General features: G+C 41.3%; 1 protein-coding gene across 1 annotated transcript in view; it reads right to left on the bottom strand.

Moving 5' to 3' along the window:
* CERKL (ceramide kinase like) overlaps positions 1 to 18143 on the bottom strand; it is a 127639-nt gene extending 109496 nt beyond the window's left edge. Inside the window, exon 1 of the mRNA XM_061135007.1 lies at positions 17906 to 18143. Within this exon, the coding sequence (XP_060990990.1) occupies positions 17906 to 18143 (238 nt within the window). The remainder of the gene's footprint in view (positions 1 to 17905) is intronic.
* Positions 18144 to 24522: the final 6379 nt, after the last annotated feature.

The raw sequence follows: 24522 nt of genomic DNA, 5'->3' as shown, positions 1-24522 counted from the left end.
GGGACAGAAGGTTATCCAATGATGTAAGTCACCCAAGGGATAAAGAAAGAACTGAAGAGCAGCAAGGGCTACTGAATGAGCATGGAGATATAAATGATGACATGTTTAGAGTCCAACAGCTGATGCACAGAAAGCAGACAAGTAGAAAATAAAATAAGCTTGTGCTACTATCTTGACGTGAGCAAGATTAAGGACTAAACCTCATGTATATTTATTTTATTAGGTTTAGAGTTGGAATCAAGTATGTAGGTAATACAAAATTTTATAGATCATGTCCTCTGATACAATGGAGTTGGAAAAATCTATATATTTTCCACTGGAAAGCATGGACAAATATTGCTATTCAAAGACAATTTTGTTTTTCATTTTGTTGTGTTCCAAGTTTATCATAAATACATGATCATATTGCTTTCTTTGAATAAGTTGCTATGTCTTGAGAAAGACATTTGAGAAAACAGAGAAGAAAGCAGGAAAGAAAATGCCAGACAATGAGAAGCTGTGACCATTGTTTCTTAGTCAAGGTCATACCAAGGCAAGTAGAAGAGGGGGTCCCACCTGTAACAGAATCAATGGCTTATGTTCTCTCAAGTTTTTCCAGTCTCCTAGAGGAAAGATTTCACAACTATATTGAACCTTCATTTCCTTTGCCTTTGTCTGCCCTTACACATTCATTGAAGATTAGCAAAAGATATGAATTGACCAATGACACACCACAACTACTACACACTTTTGTAAAATTAGAAGACGTATTTCAGAACCATGAGAAAGCAATTTGGGACCTCCCATTTTGGATGCTAAAAGACCCACTAAAAGGGCACGTCTTTAAAGTATCAATGACACAATCACGAAAAGAGATTTTTAAAATAATGTACACAGGCAGTTCAGTTTATTTCTGAATTATGTCATAAAGCTGAGCCCACATGTTTTTTTAATTAACATCACCAGAAAGTGAGCCTACTCTAATGAAATACTGTAGATTTCACATTAGAAAGTGACTGACAGGTCAACTTCTGAAAAAGAAACAGTAGATACCACCACAAAACTAGCAGATGTTTCTTGGGGTCATTTGTACAAAAACATAAGCATATGTTAAAGAAATCTGACACTATCGTGGAATCAGTTGGTGTCTAAAATAATAGCAGCTCCTTATGGCAATATGGTAATATCCGTATCAAATGCACAACACATAATGTTGCAACAGAATGTGCAGACAAAAGAGCATCAGCGGCAGCAGCAATGACCAGCTTTCATTAAGGTGAAAATACAAAATTAGAAGTTTACGTCCAGGGCATAGTATTGTTCAACAGTAAACTGAACATGATACACATTATCTTGAATTTTCAGAGTTTCCATTTAACTGATTTTGTTGAGATTCACATAAAGACAGAATATTAACCAAATAAGAAGATGGAAGTCTTTATACAAGCCTCTAACATGACTTTTCTTCAGTTTACCCTAGAATAATGAAGATAGTTATTTTAGAAGCTAATAGTAATACTTGCTTAGTATCCCATGGACAGAGGAGCCTGGCAGGAATCCAAGGGATCACAAAGAATTGGACAGGACTGAAGTGATTTAGCCCACATGCACAGCTTCCCCCAGAAGATGTTTCCATGACATGAAATTCATTAAAAGAGTAGGTTTGCTCCCAGTGTAAAACAAACAACCTTGAAAACAACAGACTTGTCTTCCTTTCAGAAGCTAGGGTATCAAGACATTTTTTTCCCCAAATATGAAAAACTCTTAATTCAAAGAAATGGAAATAGTGATTTTTGAGAAGAATATATTTCTACTTTTAAAATAAGAACATATTATAAATCAAATTTCATGAGAAAAATGTATCCACATTATTTAAAGTATTTGGTGTGTGTGCGCGCACGTTAGTCACTCAGTTATGTCCGACTCTTTGCAACCCCATGGACTGTAGCCCACCAGGCACCTCTGTCAGCGGAATTTTCCAGGCAAGAATACTAGAGTGGATTGCCATTCCCTTCTCCAGGGGGTCTTTCCAATCCAGGGATCAAACCCAGGTCTCCTGCATTGCCAGCAGATTCTTTACCTTTTGAGCCACTTGGGAAACCCTAAAATATTTAAATATTATCTAAAATAAGTGGGCTATGAATGGGATTTCAAAAAGGCATTATAGTCACCAAGATGTTAACTGTAACAAGTATTCATCTGTATAATGAAAACCAGAACAAAATATATACTACCTTGCCTTTACACTTTCAATACATAAAAATATGCCTAAAATATAAGGAAACCAGTACACACTAACAGTTGTTCAGTTTTATTGATCTTACTCTTCTTGCACAGATGGGCACTAGAAACTACTTTGAATTATGTGCCTGTAACATTTACCAAGCTTAGAAGTTTAATTTGGAACAAATATTATTTGTATTAAAGATTTCATGATATAAATGGATTTTTTTAGTTTAAAATGATAAACAGTTTTTATACATATAAAAATTGACATTTAAAATCATTTCACTGATTTTTTAATATTTCAATACTAAATATTACAGTTGTACAAAGATCATAACTTTATTTACCAATATTTAATGAAAAATGTTTTCTGAAAATAGCTTTCAACTATTTTTTTCCAAGTAGCCCCAACCTAATAAGAAATGGCACAGAAAAGAGAGCCCGAGGCTCATAGAAAACACAGATCTTAAACTTGCTAGAGTTCAATTTACAATCCTTCAGGAGCAATTTCTCCAGTGTATGTCTTTGTTCAAGCTTTCTGTTCCCTTCTGTTTGGACATTTTGCTAGTCCCTAGCATATCTGATGCTTGGTAGAATACATTTTGAGTGGGATAGTTCTTAGATCAGCAAAACAAAAAGCAATTTTAGCTGTGTCCAAGATGCATTCCACTGTCCAAGCTAAAAATCTCAGCATCACCACTGTGCCTCCCTTTTGCCTCAAACCCCAGACCGTCTACATTCTATCTTTGCCAATATTCCTTTGCACCTGACCTCACCTCTCCTTTCTCCCTGCCACATACACACCTCCTCCTGGCTCTGTTGGTGGACTAGCCACTGAAATGGGCTCCTCAATCTAAATCCATCCTACCCCCATTTATGACCCATCCTACCCCTATGGCTATCTTCCTAAAACCCAATTTCACCTACTTTAAAAAACAAAAACTTGAAATCCTCTGACACTTTGTCTTTGCCGCCCCTGATTCAACCTTCAGGGTAAGACGCCAATATCCCGGCATAACACTCACAGTGCTACACAAGCTACTGACTTACACAAAGCACTGTCTTCTCCCCCATGAACACACTCTCTCCCTACAAACCATGGCTTTATTTTCCATGTAGGTCAAAGCATTCTTTCCAAACTTTTCCAAAATGTTATTTTCCTATAATGGTTTCCTTATCCTTTTGCATTGCCAACTCCTACTCACGTTTCTAGGCCCACATTTAAATTTGCCCTCACATCTCTCTGTAGCTTTCCCCTACGTCTTCCCCTATGTCTTTCTTCCACTACGTCTTTCCCACTCAAACGAAATGATTTTCCCCTTTAGCTACACTTCCATGGTTCTTTATAATGCCCTGTAAGTAATACTTCAGGTGCACATAAAACAGATCACCTAGTTATTTTGCTGATAAGCCTCCTTGCAGATTGTGAACACTTTAAAGCAAAAATTGTGACAAATTGATTGTAGCATCCCTGATATCTATCAGACACCTAGCACACGATAGTTGCTCCCTAATGTTAGAAGAAATAAGCTAAAAACATGAATGATTTTATGAGAAAAATAAAAATTAAAAGTATGATGAGATACCATTTCTTAGCTCAGATTGTTTCTTTAAAACAAGGTCTGACAGTATATCTTTTGAAGAAACTGCACACAAACAGGTACCCTCATATGATGATATGTGTCATACGATGATCATAGAAAAGCAAAGTAACACAATCTTTCTCGGGGGACTTGGAAATACTTAGCAAAATTATATAGGAAGGAAGTAGATGGGAAACCTCTATACATTTCACTTATTTTGCTGTGAAATGAAAACTGATCTAAAAAGGCAGTTTATTAAAAAAAAAAAAAAAAAAAAGACTTCTCAGGTGGCGCTAGTGGAAAAGAACCCACTTGCCAATGCAGGAGACATAAGAAACCCACGGGTTCGATCCCTGGGTCAGGAAGATCCTCTGGAGGAGGGCATGGCAACCTACTTCAGTATTCCTACCTGGAGGATCCCATGGACAGAGGAATCTGGAGTCCATAGCGTCACAAAGAGTCAGACATGACTGAAGCGACTTAACACACATTAAAAAATCATATAAGGTATTTATTCTTTGAGTCAACAGTCCCATTTCTAGGAATTTATTCCAAAAATACATTTAAACAATAAAAATACATTTTAAACAAAGACATGATAAGTTTTTAATTATACCACTATTCACAATAGCAAAAACGACTGGAAACGACCCAAGTTCTTCAACAGAGAGAAGGTTTAGTAAACTAAAGCACGCAACAGATTATTGTGCAGATACAAAAGGAAATGAGGACTCTCACTACATACCTCTATCAAGTGATATATCGGGAATACTGTTAATTTAAAAAGAAATCAAAGTGGAAAAAAAGCATACATGGTACACTACCATGCACTTAAGAAGATGGATAGGGTGAGGTAAGTAAAAGAATATATGTACATGTTTGCTTATCCAGGAATAAATCAAAAAATTTAAAAGGCTTACTGGTAATAGGAAGGAAGGAAAAGGGTAGAACAGACACAGACAAAAATTGTACTTCCCATTGTAGCTTGTTTAGTGGATTTGATTTTGGAACCATGTAAGTATTTTACATAATTACAAAATAGGATTAAAAAGAGCAATGTCCAAAACTAAAAGCAATAATGAAACAATTCTGCATATTGAGTTGGAAGTATAACATCACAGATAGGACTGATTCCAACTGCCTTTAGAACATAGTCATTTGGGGATTTCCCTCCTGGTCCAGTAGTTAAAAATCTGCCTGCCAATGGGGACACAGGTTCACTCCCTGGACTAGGAAGATCCCACATACCATGAGGCAACTACTGAAGCCCACGTGCCCTAAAGCCCATGCCCCACAACAAGAGAAACCGCTTCAATGAGAAGCCCAAACATCAAAATTAGAGAGTAGCCCCATCCACTGCAACAACAGAAAACCCACACACAGCAACAAAGACCCAGCACAGCCAAAAATAAATAAGATTATCAAATACAGAGCCATTAAAAAATCATAATAATCTGACTACACATAGCACATACTCTGGGCTTCCCCAGTAGGTCAGCTGGTAAAGAATCTGCCTATAATGCAGGACACCCTGGGTCAATTCCTGGATCAGGAAGCTCCCCTGGAGAAGGGATAGGCTACCCACTCCCGTATTCTTGGGCTTCCCTGGTGGCTCAGACGGTAAAGAATCTGCCTGCAATGTGGGAGGCCTGGGTTCAATCCCCAGGTTAGGCAGATCCCCTGGAGGAGGACATGGCAACCCATTCCAGTATTCTTGCCTGAAGAATCGAACACAACTGAGCAAATCAGACACAACTGAGTTGCAAAGAATCAGATACAACTGAGCGACTAAGTACAGCATGTACTCTAAGTGGTATGTCCCTAAAAGCAACAAAAACAAAATTATTACAGAATGATCTTAAATAGCTGGCTCTCATTAATTACATTGCTGACGGTAGCACTGGTGTTATTATTCTGTGATGTACATTTATTGCAAAGCAGTAATGATATTCTTGCAATTAGAACACAGAATTTTAAGGGTAGGAACAAAGAGAGAAATAAAAACCTTTAGTCTTGAACTTTTACTGGAGATACCAGCATAATTCCATAGTGCATCTATTCTTTAGGGGGAAAAAAAAATCATGCTTCCTAGCTCTGCTTTCAGAAAAGCCTAGGAAATAAGACCATATAAGGAAACTACTAGCAATGAGCACACCTGGGACTCAAATTGTGATCTCTAAACACCATAACTCGGTGTAAGAAATCAGGCATCCTTGATGATAGGCATGAAATATTCAAGATGGGCCTGGAATATATTGCCATTTCAGAAAGCAAGGGAGCTAACAGAGGCATCTAAGAAAATGTCAAAAGACCTCAAAAATCAGCATGAAGTGGTTCCCATTGGTCCAAAAATATAGAATCGGGGCAATGTGAGCATTAGTAAGAAGAGTCACTGCTATGAATTGAAATATATTTAAATAACTGAGTTCATAATGATAACAATAAACCTAATTGGTCACAGTGGCTGCTGTGATTTTTCCCTTTAAGAAAAAACTTGCTTTTCTGCTGCAATGAATGCAGTTAGGCAACAACCTCCAGCTATTGGTACCTTTAGGACCCACCTGAACTTCACTCTTCTCAGGCAGCCCCCAGCCTATGATTGAACACACTGAGATTTGGCCACTTCTACCTAAGGCAGGAGTGGAACAACTGATTGGTTCAAGATTGACAAGGGGTACAACAGCACGTCTGCTGTCATCCTGCTGGTTTAACCTATATGCTGAGTACAGCATGAGCAATGCCGGGCTAAATAAGTTAGAAGCTGGAGTCAAGACAGAAGGGAGAAACATCAACAACCTCAGATATGCAGATGATACCACCTAATGGCAGAAAGCGAAGAGGAACTAAAGGGCCTCTTGAGGAGGAGGAGAGTGAAAGAGCCACCTTAAAACTAAATATTAAAAAAAACTAAGATCATGGCATCCAGCCCCATTACTGCATGGTAAATAGACAGGGGAAAGGTGGAAGTAGTGTCAGATTTCCTCTTCTTGCACTCTGAAATCACTGCACTCTAAAATGTAGATGGTGACTGCAGCCATGAAATAGAAGACATTTGCTCCTTGGCAGGAAAATTATGACAAAACCTAGACAGTGTACTGAAAAGCAGAGACATTGCTCTGCCAACAAAGGTCCATATCCTCAAGGCTATGTTCTTCCCAGTGATCACGTATGGTTGTGAGAGCTGGACTGTAAAGAAGGCAGAGTGCCAAAGGATTGATGCCTTCAAGCTGTGGTGTTGGAGAAGACTCCTGAGAGTCCCTTGGACTGCAAGGAGATCCAACCAGTCAATCTTACGGGAGATCAACCCTGAATATTCACTGGAAGGACTGATGCCAAAGCTGAAGCTCCAGTATTCTGGTCATCTGATGCTAACAGTTGACTCACTGGAAAAGTCTCTGATGCTGGGATAGATTGAAGGCAGGAGGAGAAGGAGGCGTCAGGGGATGAGATGGCTAGAAGACATCACCAATGCAATGGACACAAACTTGGGCAAACTTCAGGAAATGGTGAGAGACAGGGAGGCCTGGAGAGCTGCAGTGCATGAGGTCACAATGAGTCGGACGGGATTGGGCAACTGAATACCACCACCACCTAAGGCAGGACTGCTAACGAGCAGTCTTTTCAGATAAGCACCATAGGCTGAGGTCCTCCCTGTCCCTGCCTGCTTCATCCCTCCTTACAGGTGTCAAACTAGTATCACAGATTGGAGGTTATCCCTCCCAACATGCTTCCTGCCCTTTTTATCTTTCACAGACAGTTGCCCCCCAATGAACCTTTCATTTTCCTGTGGAAAAACTACAGTCCAGACAACCTAGTTTGCCCAGAAAATAACTAGCAAGGAAAAAAATTTAAAAGGGAGAGGAATCTATGGAATCAAAGATATAAAGAAACAGCAACCAACTGCAACATGGATCTTATTTAAATGTTGACTTAGATTTAGAAAATGGAAAGAGAAACAATAGAAGACAATGAACACTAACTGTATATTTAAGTTGGTCAGTTCAGTTGCTCAGTCGTGTCCGACTCTTTGGACCCCATGAACCATAGCACACCAGGCCTTCCTGTCCATCACCAACTCCCGGAGTCCACCCAAACCCATGTCCATCGAGTCAGTGATGCCATCCAACCATCTCATCCTCTGTTGCCCCCTTCTCCTCCTGCCCTCCATCTTTCCCAGCATCGGGGTCTTTTCAAATGAGTCAGCTCTTCACATCAGGTGGCCAAAATACTGGAGTTTCAGCTTCAACATCAGTCCTTCCAATGAACACCCAGGACTGATCTCCCTTAGGATGGACTGGTTGTGTCTCCTTGCAGTCCAAGGGACTCTCAAGAGTCTTCTCCAACACCACAGTTCAAAAGCATCAATTCTTCGGTGCTCAACTTTCTTTATAGTCCAACTCTCACATCCATACATGACCACTGGAAAAACCAAAGCCTTGACTAGACAGACCTTTGTTGGCAAAGTAATGTCTCCGCCTTTTAATATGCTGTCTAGGTTGGTCATAACTTTCCTTCCAAGGAGTAAACATCTTTTAATTTCATGGCTGCAATCACCATCTGCAGTGATTTTGGAGCCCAGAAAAATAAAGTCAGCCTTTGTTTTCTCTGTTTCCCCATCTATTTGCCATGAAGTGATGGGACCAGATGCCATGATCTTAGTTTTCTGAATGTTGAGCTTTAAGCCAACTTCTTCACTCTCCTCTTTCACTTTCATCAAGAGGCTCCTTAGTTCTTCTTCACTTTCTGCCATAAGGGTGGTGTCATCTGCATATCTGAGTTTATTGATGTTTCTCCCAGCAATCTTGATTCCAGCTTGTGCTTCCTCCAGCCCAGCGTTTCTCATGATGTACTCTGCATGTAAGTTAAATAAGCAGGGTGACAATGTACAGCCTTGACGTACTCCTTGTCCTATCTGGAACCAGTCTGTTGGTCCATGTCCAGTTCTAACTGTTGCTTCCTGACCTGCACACAGGTTTCTCAAGAAGCAGGTCAAGTGGTCTGGTATTCCCATCTCTTTCAGAATTTTCCACAGTTTATTGTGATCCACACAGTCAAAGGCTTTGGCATAGTCAACAAAGCAGAAATAGATGTTTTTCCAAAACTCTCTCGCTTTTTCGATGATCCAGCAGATGTTGGCAATTTGATCTCTGGTTTCCAGCTTGAACATCTGGAAATTCACGCTTCACATATCACTGAAGCCTGGCTTGGAGAATTTTAAGCATTACTTTACTAGCATGTGAGATGAGTGCAATTGTGTGGTAGTTTGAGCATTTTTTGGCATTGCCTTTCTTAGGGATTGGAATGAAAACTGATTTTTTCCAGTCCTGTGGCCACTGCTGAGTTTTCCAAATTTGCTGGCATATTGAGTGCAACACTTCCACAGCATCGTCTTTCAGGATCTGAAATAGCTCAACTGGAATTCCATCACCTCCACTAGTATTTTTAAGGACACGGGATCATTTTATATTGGAATAGTGACTACACTGTGTATTATATTGTATTCCATGCTTTTGTAATCCTAACCTTCTAGAGATAAATGTAAGATATCTATAGAAGCAATTATATGATATCTAGGAAATGCTCCCACCTATTCCAAGCAAAGGAGGGAAGTGGTTAGGGCATAAATGGAACAAGACTGACCTTGAAAACCATTTAAACTCAAGAACATGTCACATTGAGCCTCACCCTCACTGGATTGAACATGAAGGCTTACTATATTATTCTTTCTACATCTGGCTATGTTTAATGTTTTCCATAATAAAAATATTGGACTTTAAAAACTTTCATTTGGTCATTTACTCAGGAATTACAAGTGGTGAGAGCAACGGAATATGGTCTCTATGGCAGAACTGTCATGAAGGCCTGAAAAAATCAGACACTCTTGTTGTATTAAGGCTTGTTATTTTGGTTTGAACCATGATGCTACCCACATACTCTGACATCACAAACTCTTGAAGGTGTTAGGGAGAACTCTTTCCTACTGAACTGAGGAAGCAGCATAACCTCCTAGGTACAGTGTGGACTCTGGAGTCAGGCTGCCTGGCCTGGAATCCTAGAAACTCCATCACCAGCATGGCCTTGGGCAAGAAAGGTCATCTCTGGCTCCCAGAAATAAAAATCCTATCTGAACTATGCAGTGTTGTTGGGAAGATTAAACAAGACAATACACTTCACACAGGACTAAACGTCACTATTTTCAGCGGTAAAGAGTCCTCCTGCAATGCAGGAGATGTGGGTTTGAACCCTTGGTCAGGAAGATCCCCTGAAGGAGGAAATGGCTACCCATTCCAGTATTCTTGCCTGGAGAAACCCATGGTCAGAGAAGCCTGGCAGGCTACAGTCCATAGGTCACAAAGAGCCAGACATGACTGAGCATGCACGCATTTTCAAACAAACACTGGACATGGATCCAGAGCAACAGTGGTAGTTTCCAGAACATTATTCCTGATGAAAATCTTCGAATGTATATAGGAACTCCCTAATGGCAGCTGGTACATTATTTAAGACTTAGCTGTAGGCTTAGCATAAGTCCATAGTACTATGTCAACTGTTTTTTAATATATCCATACCTGTCCACTTGTTTGCCTGCCTCCCTGTCTCTGGATTCTGTTATTCATTACCCTGAGGGCCTTCAACTTCTGGTTTACATGCCAAAAGTCAGCAGAAGGTTTAATTTCCCTCAAATTTCACTTCCCTCCCTCCTTCCCCTCTTATCTCAATACATACTGACTTTGGAAAACACAAGAGCATATAAAGAGCCATGGCTACCAAGAGCGCCTTCCCTTTGCTCACCACATACATAACCAGAACTCACTGGCCCAGGACACACTAGCCCCATTACGGGCACAGTACTTCCAAAATTCAGCAGGAATACAGTCACATGGAAGGAATTAGGACTATGTTGAGGACTTTGATGATGCTTGTAGACTTGTCAACATTTGAAATGTAATCAAATAACCTAGTCAAGTAATGAACCCGGCAGGATTAGGGATAAGATTCACAATGAGTATTCTAGTATTTAGATCAGAGTGAGTCACATCTTCTACATCCCTGACCCTTTCAACAAAGATGGTTCACCTTCCCAAATTACAGAGAGCACAGAAACGCCCAGTCTAGGCAGCAGCACCTTCCTGGGTACCCACGCCATCTGTCGATCCCTATTATTTACTGCCATGGCCCTTTGATTCTTTAGCTCCATCATGTTCATACTCCTGCAATTCACTTTAGGTCCTCTCACTCTGGCAGATCCCATATGAATCAGCCTCTCTGGTTTACCGACCTTGATCCAGTCCATCCCCATTTTCAGTTTGTACATCCCTTGCCTTCAATGCAAGTACCACTTCTAGGAGCATATTTCTGTGTCAGTTGTGACTCTAAATACCCCCTCATGGAGGAGAAGTGAGAGGAAGGGGACACAAAAATAGAGAAATTTCTTTTAAGTGCTTGTCTTCATATGGTGCCACACAGCTGTGGTATATTTAGAAACAGCACTAGGATGCAGACTTTCACGGGGTCAGTGGACACAGGCTAGGATGGCTGTTTCAAACCTACCATCCTTATAGTAAGAAACCAATTGCTTGCCAAATTTTAGTTTAAGTAAATCATGACATGAGCAATAAGACAATGGTTTTTACAGACAAAACTTTATCAGCCCATTAATTCATAATAATGAATAAAAGCATGTTTTTGGGGTCACAAAATAACTTAAAAGTTTCTGCCATTTGGGACTCTCTGGACTCAGAGATCTATCTTTAAATTAGCAGTTCAGATTGGATGGTAATTCAGTTCTATGTTGAGATTAATTACTTGAAAACTATACCTACTATAGAAATAAAGATGAAAACCGATGCCTGGGAATCAAAGTAATGAATATTTTCAACTTCATATGTCTATGTGTTAGAGCTATATTTTAAAATCTGATCACCACTAGCTGCATGTGGCTATTAAATTTATTAAAATTAAATAAAATTTAAAATTCAGTTCCTCAGTCACAGTAGCCATATTTTGAGTGCTCAGCAGTCACAGGGGCTGGTAGTGACCGTATTAGACAGTGTAGATACAGAGCATTTGATCAGCACAGAAATTTTAACAAGACAGTCATACTTAGAGATTCATTCTATATTTTGTTTTTCTGTGTGGACTAATGTACATTGAGTAAAAGCTAAGTATTTTTACAACATGCGCCTTATACAGTATTTACACAATAGGTTACCAGGACTGTCAAAGCATTTAAAAACTTCATAAACATTATATGCAGTTCCTTGGTAAGCTTGATTTTTCACACCCATCTTTTAAAAATTCCTTCCATTTTGGCAGCTTAGGAACACACTAATAATTTTTTTAAAGAAGATTTTTTTGGTTCTTCACATGTAGACTGATGAATCAAAGCACTGTTTTACTGAGTAATTAGTCCTTTAATAATTTACGTGAGTAATGGGTCATTTTGGGGTTTAACCCCTATTTCCATTATTCCTGACCAACGGTTCACCAACAGATGTCTCACTTTGGATGTACACAACAGAAGCCCAGGATCTGTTTCACGTACATCTGTTCCCAAACGGCTTAGGCAGATTAATACTCAGAATGGACCCAGCTCTGCTAAGTCCCAGTAATCACTAACTCTTGTTTTAAAATTGATTGGGTTTTTCTCATTTTCACATTTTTCCACATTACCTTTCATCTTGCAAAGTTTCTAACAAATAAATGTTTATGTAAACTTAAAGCATGAGAAAATCAGTAGCTCCCTCAAAAAAAGAAACAATTCCAAGATCTTATTTTGAAGCCCATCCTTTTCAGATTTCCTGGTTATTTCTCTAATTCAGCTGAGCTCAAGGGCATGGTAGGAATAACCCTTTGAAAAAACACAACATGAAATGGTGTAATGTGAGGTAGCAAGTCGAAGAATAAGAGAATTGTAAACCATAATTAAGATTTGAAACCTTCATTGTATTTTCTTTTAAATATTTAAAACATAATATTCTCATGATAATCAAGCATATTGTAAGATCCTTGCCCAGGAATTTAGTAAGAGGGTACAGGAAATGAAGTTGAAGAAAGGATAAGCTAGTCCTTTTGTCCATCATGAAAAATCTGCTTAAGACTAGCCTTGACCCATGATTTTCTATCAGAAAATGGTTTCTTTCTTTCCAAAGACAGAATCTGTGCTGAGGTAACAGTCCACCTCTCATTACCTGGCCTTGAAGCCCAGGGAAGAGGAGCAAGAAACTTGGCCCATATTTTCCACGTAGTTATTTCAATTAGAAATTCATTAGGGCTATGAAGCTTTGTTGTAAAATACAACTTCACACATGCCAGGAAGTTGATCACTGAAGCCTTACTCAGATTTATTACCATGTCCTAACATCAAAAGCCTATAAAAACGGATGTTTTCTCTAAAATGCAACTTCAGAGTTGACGATTCTTAGAGATCATATAATGCAAATACTTCATTTTGCAGTTGAATAAATTGTCATTTAAAGGGGTTAAATGATTTGCCTTGAGTCAGTTTCATCCTTAGGTGCAGACAGGACCTCAGGTCCCTTGGTGCTCACTCCTGAAACCTTTCCTTCACCAGACGGGAAACTGCAGACAGCTGGAGTAGAGAGCCTGTAGAATATCCGTGGTGTTCTTCATACTTCAAGGTGCTACTCTGTAGTAAATGATAAAGGTGCCCAATGTGAGACAGCAGAGAAAGACTTGTGGGCATGTGGCATTCTGGTCATAGAGATCCGGAAGTTGATCATTCTGAAGTGTACTTCATATGAGCTTCATATATATGTACTTCATATATATATATATATGTATATATATATATATGAGCTTCATATAGTCTAATCCTACCGACTGCTAACTCTCCCTCGGAGTAGATTTTCCTTTATGAGAAACCTCATAACCAAATCTTACAGTATAGTAAGCAGATCCTGCATTGAGGATGCACAAAAATGCTTGTACTTTCTGCTTCTATCTAACATTTCAAACAGAAGTTTACCACTTGGTAAGCACATATTGCTAGAAGTTTGTCCCTGATTGAGATTTAGAATCATGCCCACAGGCCATCAGCAATCATTTTGAAAATGCTGAACTCTGAAAATATCTGATCCAGTGACAAGATAAGCTAAGGACCAAATGACAAAACACACATATTGGTCTATGGCATTTGCCCACATTCCCTTTCTGAGCTCTCAAATTTTTGACACCTTACGCCTGGTCCCAGGCACCATGCCGGGGGCTAACACTGTGGCCTGCTCTGCCTGTAGAGTCTTGTGACCCAGACACACCTGACCTTTCTCATTTGACCTGAAAATCCTCACCTGACCCCTCTTCCATTTCTTCAGGATTTCACACTACCCTAGGGCACAGACAGCTAACTTGGTAATTAACATGAATAAACACATGATTCCATAAGTAGAATGACCATAATTAGAGATTCCGATAGAAAGACCATTTAGGCACCACTGCAAGCAATAATGAAGTTTTCTGAGCAGATGATGCCCTTTTGTGTATACAGTTTGTATTACAGATGTGACAGCCTGGTCAATCCATGCCCTAGTCAGAGATTGCTTTCTTTTCCATCCTACAGCTGAGCATCTGACCATGATGCTCACAGTGGAGAAGTGGGCCCACATTAGCTGAAGAATGTTTTTGTAAAAAGAGTTCTAATGCTTTAACAAAAGGGGTGTGGGATATTGCTCCGGTTGATGAAAAGTTACTAAGTAGCAATGTAGTAATCAGATTACAATGCAATGGGCAAAGCTAAAGTTCATGAGACTAGTTAAATTCATTCCTGTAACAAATGTTTATAAGTCAGGTACTCTTCAAAGTGCTGAGAGTAAACAAAACAGATTTTCTGATCCTCCTCCCTCTTCTCCAGGTAGATCCCATCTCTAGGGGCTACACCATCAGCTCAGGGATTCCAATTTGGTCTGAATTATACAACCAATTTTCCTGGGTCTGAACTTTGCAGATGCCAAAGAACAGCATATCTCAGCCTCCATAATCTCCAATTCCTACAATGCATGTGTTAGTCAGTCAATCATGTTCAATTCTTTGCAACCCCATGGACTGTAGCCCACCAGGCTCCTCTATCCATGGAATTCTCCAGGCAAGAATACTAGAGTGGGTAGCCATTTCCTTCTCCAGGGGATCTTCCTGACCCAGGAATTGAACCCTGGTCTCCTGTATTGCAGGTGGATTCTTTACTGTCTGAGACACCAGGGAAGCCATAATCAATTTCATATTTTACCATAATAAATCTCAAATATATATAAATATATTTATATACATTGTTTTGTCTGTGTGTGTATATAAACACATACACACATACATATATATTTTCACAGTTCTCATTCTCTGAGGAATTCTACTACATGTCATTATAAATAAGGCAAAACCCAGAGAATGCAGAACACTGAGTGAACCCTAATGTAAACTATGGACTCTGGATGATAGTGATGTCAATGTAGATTCAATCAGATTTAGCAAAAATACAACCTTGGTGGGAAAAGGTAAGACCTTGGTGGGAAATACTTATAATGGGGGAGGCTATGCATTGTGGGGAGCAGAGGGTATATATACCTTCTGCTTAATTTTGCCCTGAACCTAAAACTGCTCTAAAAATTAAGTCTATTAAAAAGAAAAAAAAAAGAAACAACCACTAAGTCATTATGAGGTTTAAAAACTGAACGGTCTTGCAAACATTTCCTATGATGATAATGCCCAGCAGCGATCCAACCCCACCCCTACCCTTTCCTGGAACAGCCAGGCACTGGCCAGCAAGGGACATGATCTCCCCCAATGTCCTCCCACACCATCTCCTTCCAGGTATGGCTGTAGTTTTCCTCCATTTCCTGAATCAATTTCACTTGTCTTCCACCACATCCACCTAGGCTAATTCCACAACAGAGAATATTTCTCACATTTAAACATATCTCTTAACCTTTTTTTTAACTTTTCCCACTCTTGTTTTACTAAGTAAAATAAAGGTTTAATAATTAGTTTCTCCTAAAATATAAGTGCTAAGGTGCTAAGCTTTTGGACCTCCAATATTCAGGGGCCCCGAGTGATATCTGCATACTAGGTGTTAGTTACAAAGAAAAGGTGGTACATCTAAATGAAGGCAAAGAAAACCAACATGTTTTAGGTCAAAATTAAAGATCAACACTTGCAACCTCTAGAGTTATAACTGTCCAGATGTCTTTTAAACAGCCAGGAATACTAATTCAGCCTACTTTTCCTCTACCAGCACTGAGTATATAAAAGAGCATTTTACTGCTTCATACCATCATTTGACTTTTCACGTACCACTACTGCAACACAGATTTGAATACCTCATTTCTCAATGTCTCACTTTATTCCTATAGTATTTCAGCTTCATCGTAAGTTAAAAAGACCCATCTAGGCCAATTTAAGCTCTAATGGTAAACTTCTATGGCCCCCAAATTCGAACAGACTTAAACAGAATTCTATGCCCATATCTCTAGTTTTTAACTCAAAGATGTAGAAAATACACCACCTTGCTTTTCAACACACCTGCAAACATTTTAAATTAAACATTTTAAATTAAAGTCAAAGGCAGTTTCAGTTAAGTAAGATGATCGCATCTGGTCCCATTACTTTATGACAAATAGATGGGGAAACAGTGGCAGACTTTCTTTTGGGGGATTCCAAAATCACTGCAAATGGTGACTGCAGTCATGAAATTAAAAGACACTTGCTCCTTGGAAGAAAAGTTATGGCTAACCTAGACAGCATATTAAAAAGCAGAGACATTGCTTTGCCAACAAAGGTCCAACTAGTCAAAGCTGTGGTTTTTTCCAGTAGTCAGGTAGGGATGTGAGAGTTGGACTATAAAAAAAGCTGAGCACCGAAGCTTTTGAACTGCGGTGTTGGAGAAGACTCTTTGAGAGTCCCTTGGACTGCCAGGAAATCCACCCAGTCCATCGTAAAGGAAATCAGTCCTGAATATTCATTGGAAGGACTGATGCTGAAGTTGAAACTCCCTAATACTTTGGCCACCTGATGCAAATAATTGACTCATTTGAAAAGACCCTGACGCTGGGAAAGACTGAAGGCAGGAGGAGAAGGGGATGAAAGAGGATGAGATGGTTAGATGGCCTCACCGACTCAATGGACATGAGTTTGAATAAACTCCAAGAGTTGGCGATGGACAGGGAGGCCGAGCGTGGTGCAGTCCGTGGGGTCGTAAAGATTTGGACACGACTGAGCGACTGAACTGAAGGGAGGCGAGCACCTCAAGAGCAGCAGAAACTGCCCATCAGAATTAGAGTCCCTGACTAGTCCGCTTTGCTAGGTTTTTGTACAAGGAACTGTAAAATACTGACGTTTCTTTAGTCTTTAGGGTAAACAGCACATTGTGGCTTGTTTTCCAACAAAGGAAACAAGGGGAAGGCTTTTTTTTTTTTTTTTTAATTTCCTGAGTTATCATTTAGAAGATATGTTTACTATATCCCAAGGTTTCCCCTACATCATCTCCAGACTGAGTCTTGAAATACTTCTATTGTACAGAATTATAACACTCTCTAAATAGTTTTAGGTCAAAAGGCAAATACTCCTAAACAACACGATGATTCCAAAGTCCATATTAAACACCAAAAGCTTCTAGAACTTGGACTTGATTCGAGACAACGGCAAGGAACGTGAGGCATGGAAAAGTCCAGAGGGACCAAAAGCTCAGGTGAAATTTCCTGAAGTCAGCAAAACGAAAGTTGGATTCGGAACCCACGTGTAGGGTATACTGTAAAACGCTTATGCTTGCAGCGTCGCCGTAAGCGGTTGAGCAAAACTCCGACGTGGAGAGGAGGAGGGGGTGACCTTCCCGCGTTTGGAAAACAGCGCCCTTTGGGGGGCTCGGGGGAGGGGGGCGGAGTGTGACGTGGGTCCGGGGACCGCAACCCCGGCGGCGGGAGCGGGCAGGCAGAGGCCCCGGGCGGCGGCTCGGGCTCCCCGGGTCTGGAGGGAGGAGGCGGCGGCTAGGGGACGCGGTCGCCCGCTGGGACAGAGGAGGAGCTTGCGGGAGGCGGAGGGACGGCGCCGGGAGGAGGGATGAGGCCGGGAGGAGGAGGAGAAGGCGCGGGGACCTTCAGAGCAGGACCACGCACCTGTGAGACGCTCGGGGCGGATGGGCCGCCACCTCAGGGCCCGCTCGCTCAGCACCACGTCGCAGCTGTCCCTCCCGATCTCGAAGATGCCCCGGAGCAGAACCAGCTCGGCCGCCGCCTCGGGCTGTGGCCCGGACGCCCACTGCGCCGACGCCGAGGCACCCGCCGCCGGGGGCGCCTCCTCCTCCCGGCCGCCCTCCAGGGCGCTCACCCGGCCCCCGCGCCTCCCCCGGGGCATGGCGGGCCGCGGACCGGGCCCGAGCTGGGGTCCCGGGGAGGCCTCCGAGGAAGGAGGTGGAGACCGCGGCCGCCGGGGTTCTGGCGGCGTCCCGCGCTGCCACAGCAACCGCGCGCGGGGCAGAAACCCGGGAGGGAGGCGGGGCGGGCAGGCGGGGCCGCCCTGACCTAGACCGGCGCCTGGGCCCGCCAGCCTCCGCCGCTGCGACTCACGAGAAGGGACCCCGGGACTGGAAGGGGAAGAAGTGGCTCCCTCCGCCTAGTCCCTATAGTTCCTGGAGATTTTGCGCATACGTTACCCTCCAAAGTATAGGCCGGCGCTTCTCAAAAGGTGGATTTGCCTACTCCCGGCCCCGGCCCCGGCCCCGGGCATCTTGTTAAAATGCAGATTCTTACTGAATTGGTCCCAGACGCCGTTTTTAGGAAGCTCCCAGGTGATGCTGCTGACCCTCGGAACACACTTTGAATTGCAAGGACATAGCCCTCTGTTTTTCCACCTGGTTTTCCGCGGGCTCCGCTGGAATGCAGAGGTCGTGCTTTATAACCACGCTTGTATGTCCTCAGGAGTTAGCTGATCTATATGCAGCTGGTAATAGAAAACTCAATCCCCAAAACCCTGAGAGAAAGCCAAAGATAAGTCCCTGGTTCAAATAGACAAAATTTCGTTCTAACAAATTTAATGTGAAAGGAAGATGCCTCTATAAAAGTAAGTATTAAGGGTCCCACTTTCCCCCAAGATATCTCTGCAGCCTTGTCTCTGCCTGGATCTAACCCTCCCCGAAGAGAGATGACAAGCATCAGGGCTTGTTCTCCTAAAGGCTACTGCTGTAATACAGTGTTACCTGGAAATGACGGGGGCACTATTTCACGATAACTGAGATTCATGACATTTGCTGTTAATTTGGAAAGCGCAGAGGCTACTGGTCTGTGGTTCTCAATCATGACTGCACATTAGAATTACCTGGGGAAATTTTTAAAGTCCAGATACCCAGGCTACACTCGAAGACAATGAAATTGTAATCTCTGAGGATGGGACAAGACTTCAGGAGTTTTTAAAGCTCTCCGGATGATTGCTGTGTTCAGCCAGAGCTTAGTATCAGTACTAAGCAGTGTATTAATAGGAAATGACAACTTGTGATGGTGAGACAGGGGGAAAGTGAATTCTCCGCAAGAGGAGCAGAGTGGAAAGTAAATCAGCAGGCCAATCTAGATATATAGAGATACACACAGATAAATCAATACCATCAGAATAACTGTATTGAGGAAAAGCTGGGGAGAGGAAGTTAAATTCATTGAGTGGTGAATCTAGCTCCACCATGCTGGTGCCTAACCAGTGACTTCTGAAAGGCAGTTGCTTCTCATTCTCCCCTTGGGCCTCAGCAGGCGGCAAAGTCAGACAGAAGCTAATGGTAGCAGGAGGAGCTTGTCAAAGTTCCCTGCTCAAACTTAGATTTCAAAAACAGGAGGATGGAGACCATAGACCTAGCCAAATCCCTTTCAGATACAAAGCTCCTGTGTGCCAGTTAAGCTAGGAATCTTACTGTTTAATGCTCTGAACACAAATACCCAAGCTTCCAGGCAAAGTGGGGAAGAGCCTCAGTTTGATCTAATGGCAGTGAGCTGTCTCTTGGAGTAGGTGCAGCTGCTTATTGGCCCCACGCAGCCTTCTGGTGGCTTAGCTCAGCACTCATTAGTGGGGAAGGCTAGTGCCTTCAACAGAGTGAGTTGCAATTCTGGAGTCAGCATCTTGTATTCACACCTGTCAGGAAATCAACACAATTAGAGCTCCTTGGCATTTTAAAAGCTCACTGAAGGCAGTGGCTACTTCTTAGGACCTTTGAAGAGGCAAGTTGCCATTTTTCAAGCTTCTGTCAGACCAGGCAGCCAGAAACATTGGCTTTGCCTTTCTTGAGGATGAAAGTACCCATTCTCTTCTTTTGATGGACTGTTCTCTCCCAGGGATCTATCCACAGGATCCATCTACACCAGCCTCAATACCATGGCTTTACATACTATTCAGGGCTTCTTGAGTGATGTGGTCACCCCCAACCAGTCCCCTGAACTTCAGATGCCATATCCAACTGCCTACCTTTGCTAGTTGGCCGTTGAACAAGCATCTGAAGTATAATGTCTAAAACCAAATGTGATTTTCTATCACAAACCTGTTTCTCCCCAAATGTTCCAAATCTCAGCAAATACTGTCATCAAAATCCTTGACTTCATCCATGTTTCCTCTCTTTGTGGTGAGAGAAATAAAGAAAACTTTAAGGTATATTTCATTTCTTTGAGTCAACATATATTTTGGATGAAGTGAGCTTCAGTTGTGTCCGTCTCTCAATCCTTTCTGAGCTAAATGAGCACATTGTCAAACTGTCAAGGGGACTGCTTCCCTCTCATGCTGAGTGGAGATTTTGTCAGAATGTTCCTGCTACTCAGGCTCCTGCTGCCTAAAAGGTAGAGGGCCATATGTCCCTGCAAGAAGTATACAGAAAACAGAAAAACTTGTATAATCCCACCAAGTCAGAATATCACATTTTCTTCATGTGCCATCTTTTTTTAAACTCACATTGAAATTCTGCTTAAAATTGCCAGCTGTGTTTTAGAACCCATCTCAAACAATGATAGGATGACAATGACCATGTAATCTCCAGCTTCCTGGTAAACAATAAATAACACAAAAGAATAGGCCTGTCTTCCCTTTCCCTCAAGTTTTGAAAGCCCCTCAACAAAGAAAGCTGAGCACCAAAGAATTGATGCTTTGGAACTGTGGTGTTGGAGAAGACTCTAGAGAGTCCCTTGGACTGCAAGCAGATCCAACCAGTCCGTCCTAAAGGAGATCAGTCCTGAATATTCATTGGAAGGACTGATGCTGAAGCTGAAACTCCAATACTTTGGCCACCTGATGCAAAGAACTGACTCATTGGAAAAGACCCTGATGCTGGGAAAGATTGAAGGCAGGAGGAGAAGGAGACGACAGAAGATGAGATGGTTGGATGGCCTCAATGACTCGATGGACATGGTGATGGACAGGGAAGTCTGGTGTGCTGCAGTCCATGGGGTCACAAAGAGTCAGACACGGCTGAGAGACTGAACTAACAGGTAGGTTCAAACATTCATAAACTTGGAGCAATTTGAAATGTGTTAAGTCACTTTAGTCGTGTCTACCTCTTTGTGACACCATGGACTGTATCCCACCTGGCTCCTCAGTCCATGGGATTCTCCAAGAAAGAATACTGGAGTGGGTTGCCATTTCCTTCTCCAGGGGAATCTTCCCAACCCAGGGATTGAACCTATGTCTCTTAAGTCCTGCATTGCAGGTACCACCTGGACTGCCATCAAATAGAAAACTTATAACATTCTCACAGTAACTGCTGGCAATTCTGTAGCAGAATCAATCTTAAATTAGATATAACTAGATATACAAATAAACAGACAATTTAAATCAGAAATCTGTCCTCACTCTCTAGAGCTCACACTATTACAATTGTGAAAAAGGCATGATACAGAGGAGGCAACATCCCTTCTCACTATTGAATAGTGAGAATACCTGAATGGCCCACTGCTTTCAGGCCACTTACCCATAGGTATCAAACATTTTGGTGCTGGGTTCACGGTCTTTGATTTTTACACCATTTTCCATCACCATTTTGAACACATTGCCATGACAGCCTCATCCCAACAGCCTATGGTGTCCTCTGTTGCCCAGCACATTCTTAAACATTCTCGTTCTAAGAACAACCTCTGAACCTTGTAGAACTTATTGAAACTCAAGAAGCACTCTTCAGGAACATGGACTCTTGTTCTTTTCAAACTTGGATATGCTTAAGAATCTTTGTTGTTTAGTTGCTAAGTTATGTTCGACTCTTCTGCAACCTCATGGACTGTAGCCTGCCAGGCGCCTCTATCCATGGGATTTCCCAGACAAGAATACTGGAGAGGGTTGCCATTTCCTTCTCCAGGGTCCAGGGGAATCTTTCTGGCCCAGGGATCAAGCCTGTGTCTCCTGCATTGGCAGGTAGGTTTCTTACCACTGAGCCACCAGGGAAGCTGACAATCTTTGGTATGTTTTAAATGAAAACTCTCAGTCTGTACCCCCTACTGATGCTCTGAGGTTTTTGAATCTGTAACTGAACTAGTCCCAGAAACATGTGTTTTAAACAGACACAGGTGATTCTGTGTGCTTTTGACACGTGGACAATGCTGTGATAACCAGTGAGTTCCTTCTTGCTTGTCCTGCTCCTCACTCCTGCTCTTTTCACCATTGGTTTGTCCATTGGTCTATCATTTACAAGTAATGGAACATGAGCTAAAATTGTTTTCAAAATACAATCTTATATATCATATAAACAAAGGTCCAGAGTCAGGATGTTCTAGGTTGCCCATTAAGAAATTGAGGACTTTTTCAGTCTTGAGAAAGAAGAATGGATCTGGAGGAATCAACCTTCCTGACTTCAGACTATACTACAAAGCTACAGTCATCAAGACAGTATGGTACTGGCACAAAAACAGAAATATAGACCAACAGAACAAGATAGAGAGCTCAGAGATAAACCCACACACACCTATGGGTACCTTATTTTTGACAAAGGAGGCAAGAATATATGATTGGGCAAAGATAGGCTCTTCAATAAGTTGTGCTGGGAAAACTGGACAGCTACACACAAAAGATGAAGTCAGAACACTTCCTAAGGCCATACACAAAGATAAATGCAAAATGGATTAAAGACCTAAATATAAGAAAATATAAAATTCTTGGAGGAAAATATAGGCAGAACACTTGATGACATAAATCAAAGCAAGATCTTGTATGACCTACCTCCTAGAGTGATGGAAATAAAAACAAAAATAAATAAGTGGGACCTAATTAAACTTAAAAGCTTTTTCACAGCAAAGGAAACTACAAACAATGTGAAAAAAACCCCTCAGAATGGGTGGAAATAATAGCAAAGGAAACAACTAGGAACTAATTTCCAAAATATACAAGCAGCTCATACAACTTGATATAAGAAAAACAAACAACCCAATCAAAAAGCGGGGAAAAGACCTAAACAGACATTTCTCCAAAGAAGACATACAGATGGCTAACAAACACATGAAAAGATGCTCAAGGTGGCTCATTATTAGAGAAATGCAAATCAAAACCACAATGAACTACCGCGTCATACCAGTCAGAATGGACATCATCAAAAAGTCTACCAACAATAAATGCTAGACAGAGTGTGGAGAAAAGGGAACCCTCTTGCATTGCTGGTAGGAATGTAAATTGATACACCCACTATGGAAGACAGTATGGAAATTCCTTTAAAAATTAGGAATAAAACCACCATATGACCCAGCAATCCCACTCCAAGGTATATACCCTGAGGAAACCAAAACTGAAAAAGATACATATACCCCCAGTGTTCACTGCAGCACCATTTACAATAGCTGGAACATGGAAGCAACCTAGATGTCCATCAACAGATGAATGGATAAAGAAGCTGTGATACATATATACAATGGAATATTACTCAGCCATAAAAAGGGATGAATGCATTTGAGTCAGTTCTAATGAGATGGATGAACCTAGAGTCTATTACACAGAGTGAAGTAAGTCAGGAAGAGAAATATAAATATCATATAGTGACACATATATATGGAATCTAGAAAGATGGTACTGAGGAATTTATTTGCAGGGCACCAGTGGAGAAATAGACATAGAGAACAGACCTATGGACATGGGGGGAGGGAAGGAGGGAAAGGGTGAGATGCATAGAGTAACATGGAAACTTACAATACCATATGTAGAAGAGATAGCCAACGGGAACTTGCTCTATGACTCAGGGAACTCAAACAGGGGCTCTGTGACAATCTGGAAGGGCGGGATGGGGAGAGAGATGGCAGGGAGGTTTGGGAGGGAGGGGACATGGGTGCCCTTGTTGATGTTTGATATAAAACAACAAAATTCTGCAAAGTAATTATCCTTTAATTAAAAAATAAAGTGGCAAAGAAAAAGAAATTAAGGGCTTTTTAACAAGCGAGACCTAAGCAAACTTATAAACTTTTGCACAGCAAAGGGAACCATAAACAAAATGAAAAGATAACCCATCGAATATGAGAAAATATTTATAAATAATGCCATTTATAAGGACTTAATGTCCAAAATATAAAAATAGCTCATACAACTCAAAATCAATAATAATAACAATCCAATCAAAAAATGGGCAGACCTAAATAGACATTTCTTCAAAGACACATAGATGCCCAAGAGGCACATGAAAAGATGCTCAAATCACTAATTATCAGAGAAATGCAAATCAAAACTACAATGAAGTATCACCTCACATGGGTCAGAATAGCCATCATCAAAAAGTCTACAAATAAATACTTGGGAGGGCATG

This window comes from Dama dama, chromosome 33, assembly GCF_033118175.1.
Source record: "Dama dama isolate Ldn47 chromosome 33, ASM3311817v1, whole genome shotgun sequence".
Taxonomy (NCBI): domain Eukaryota; kingdom Metazoa; phylum Chordata; class Mammalia; order Artiodactyla; family Cervidae; genus Dama; species Dama dama.
Note: the sequence above shows the minus strand (reverse complement) of the source record. Positions and strands in the feature narration are given on the sequence as shown.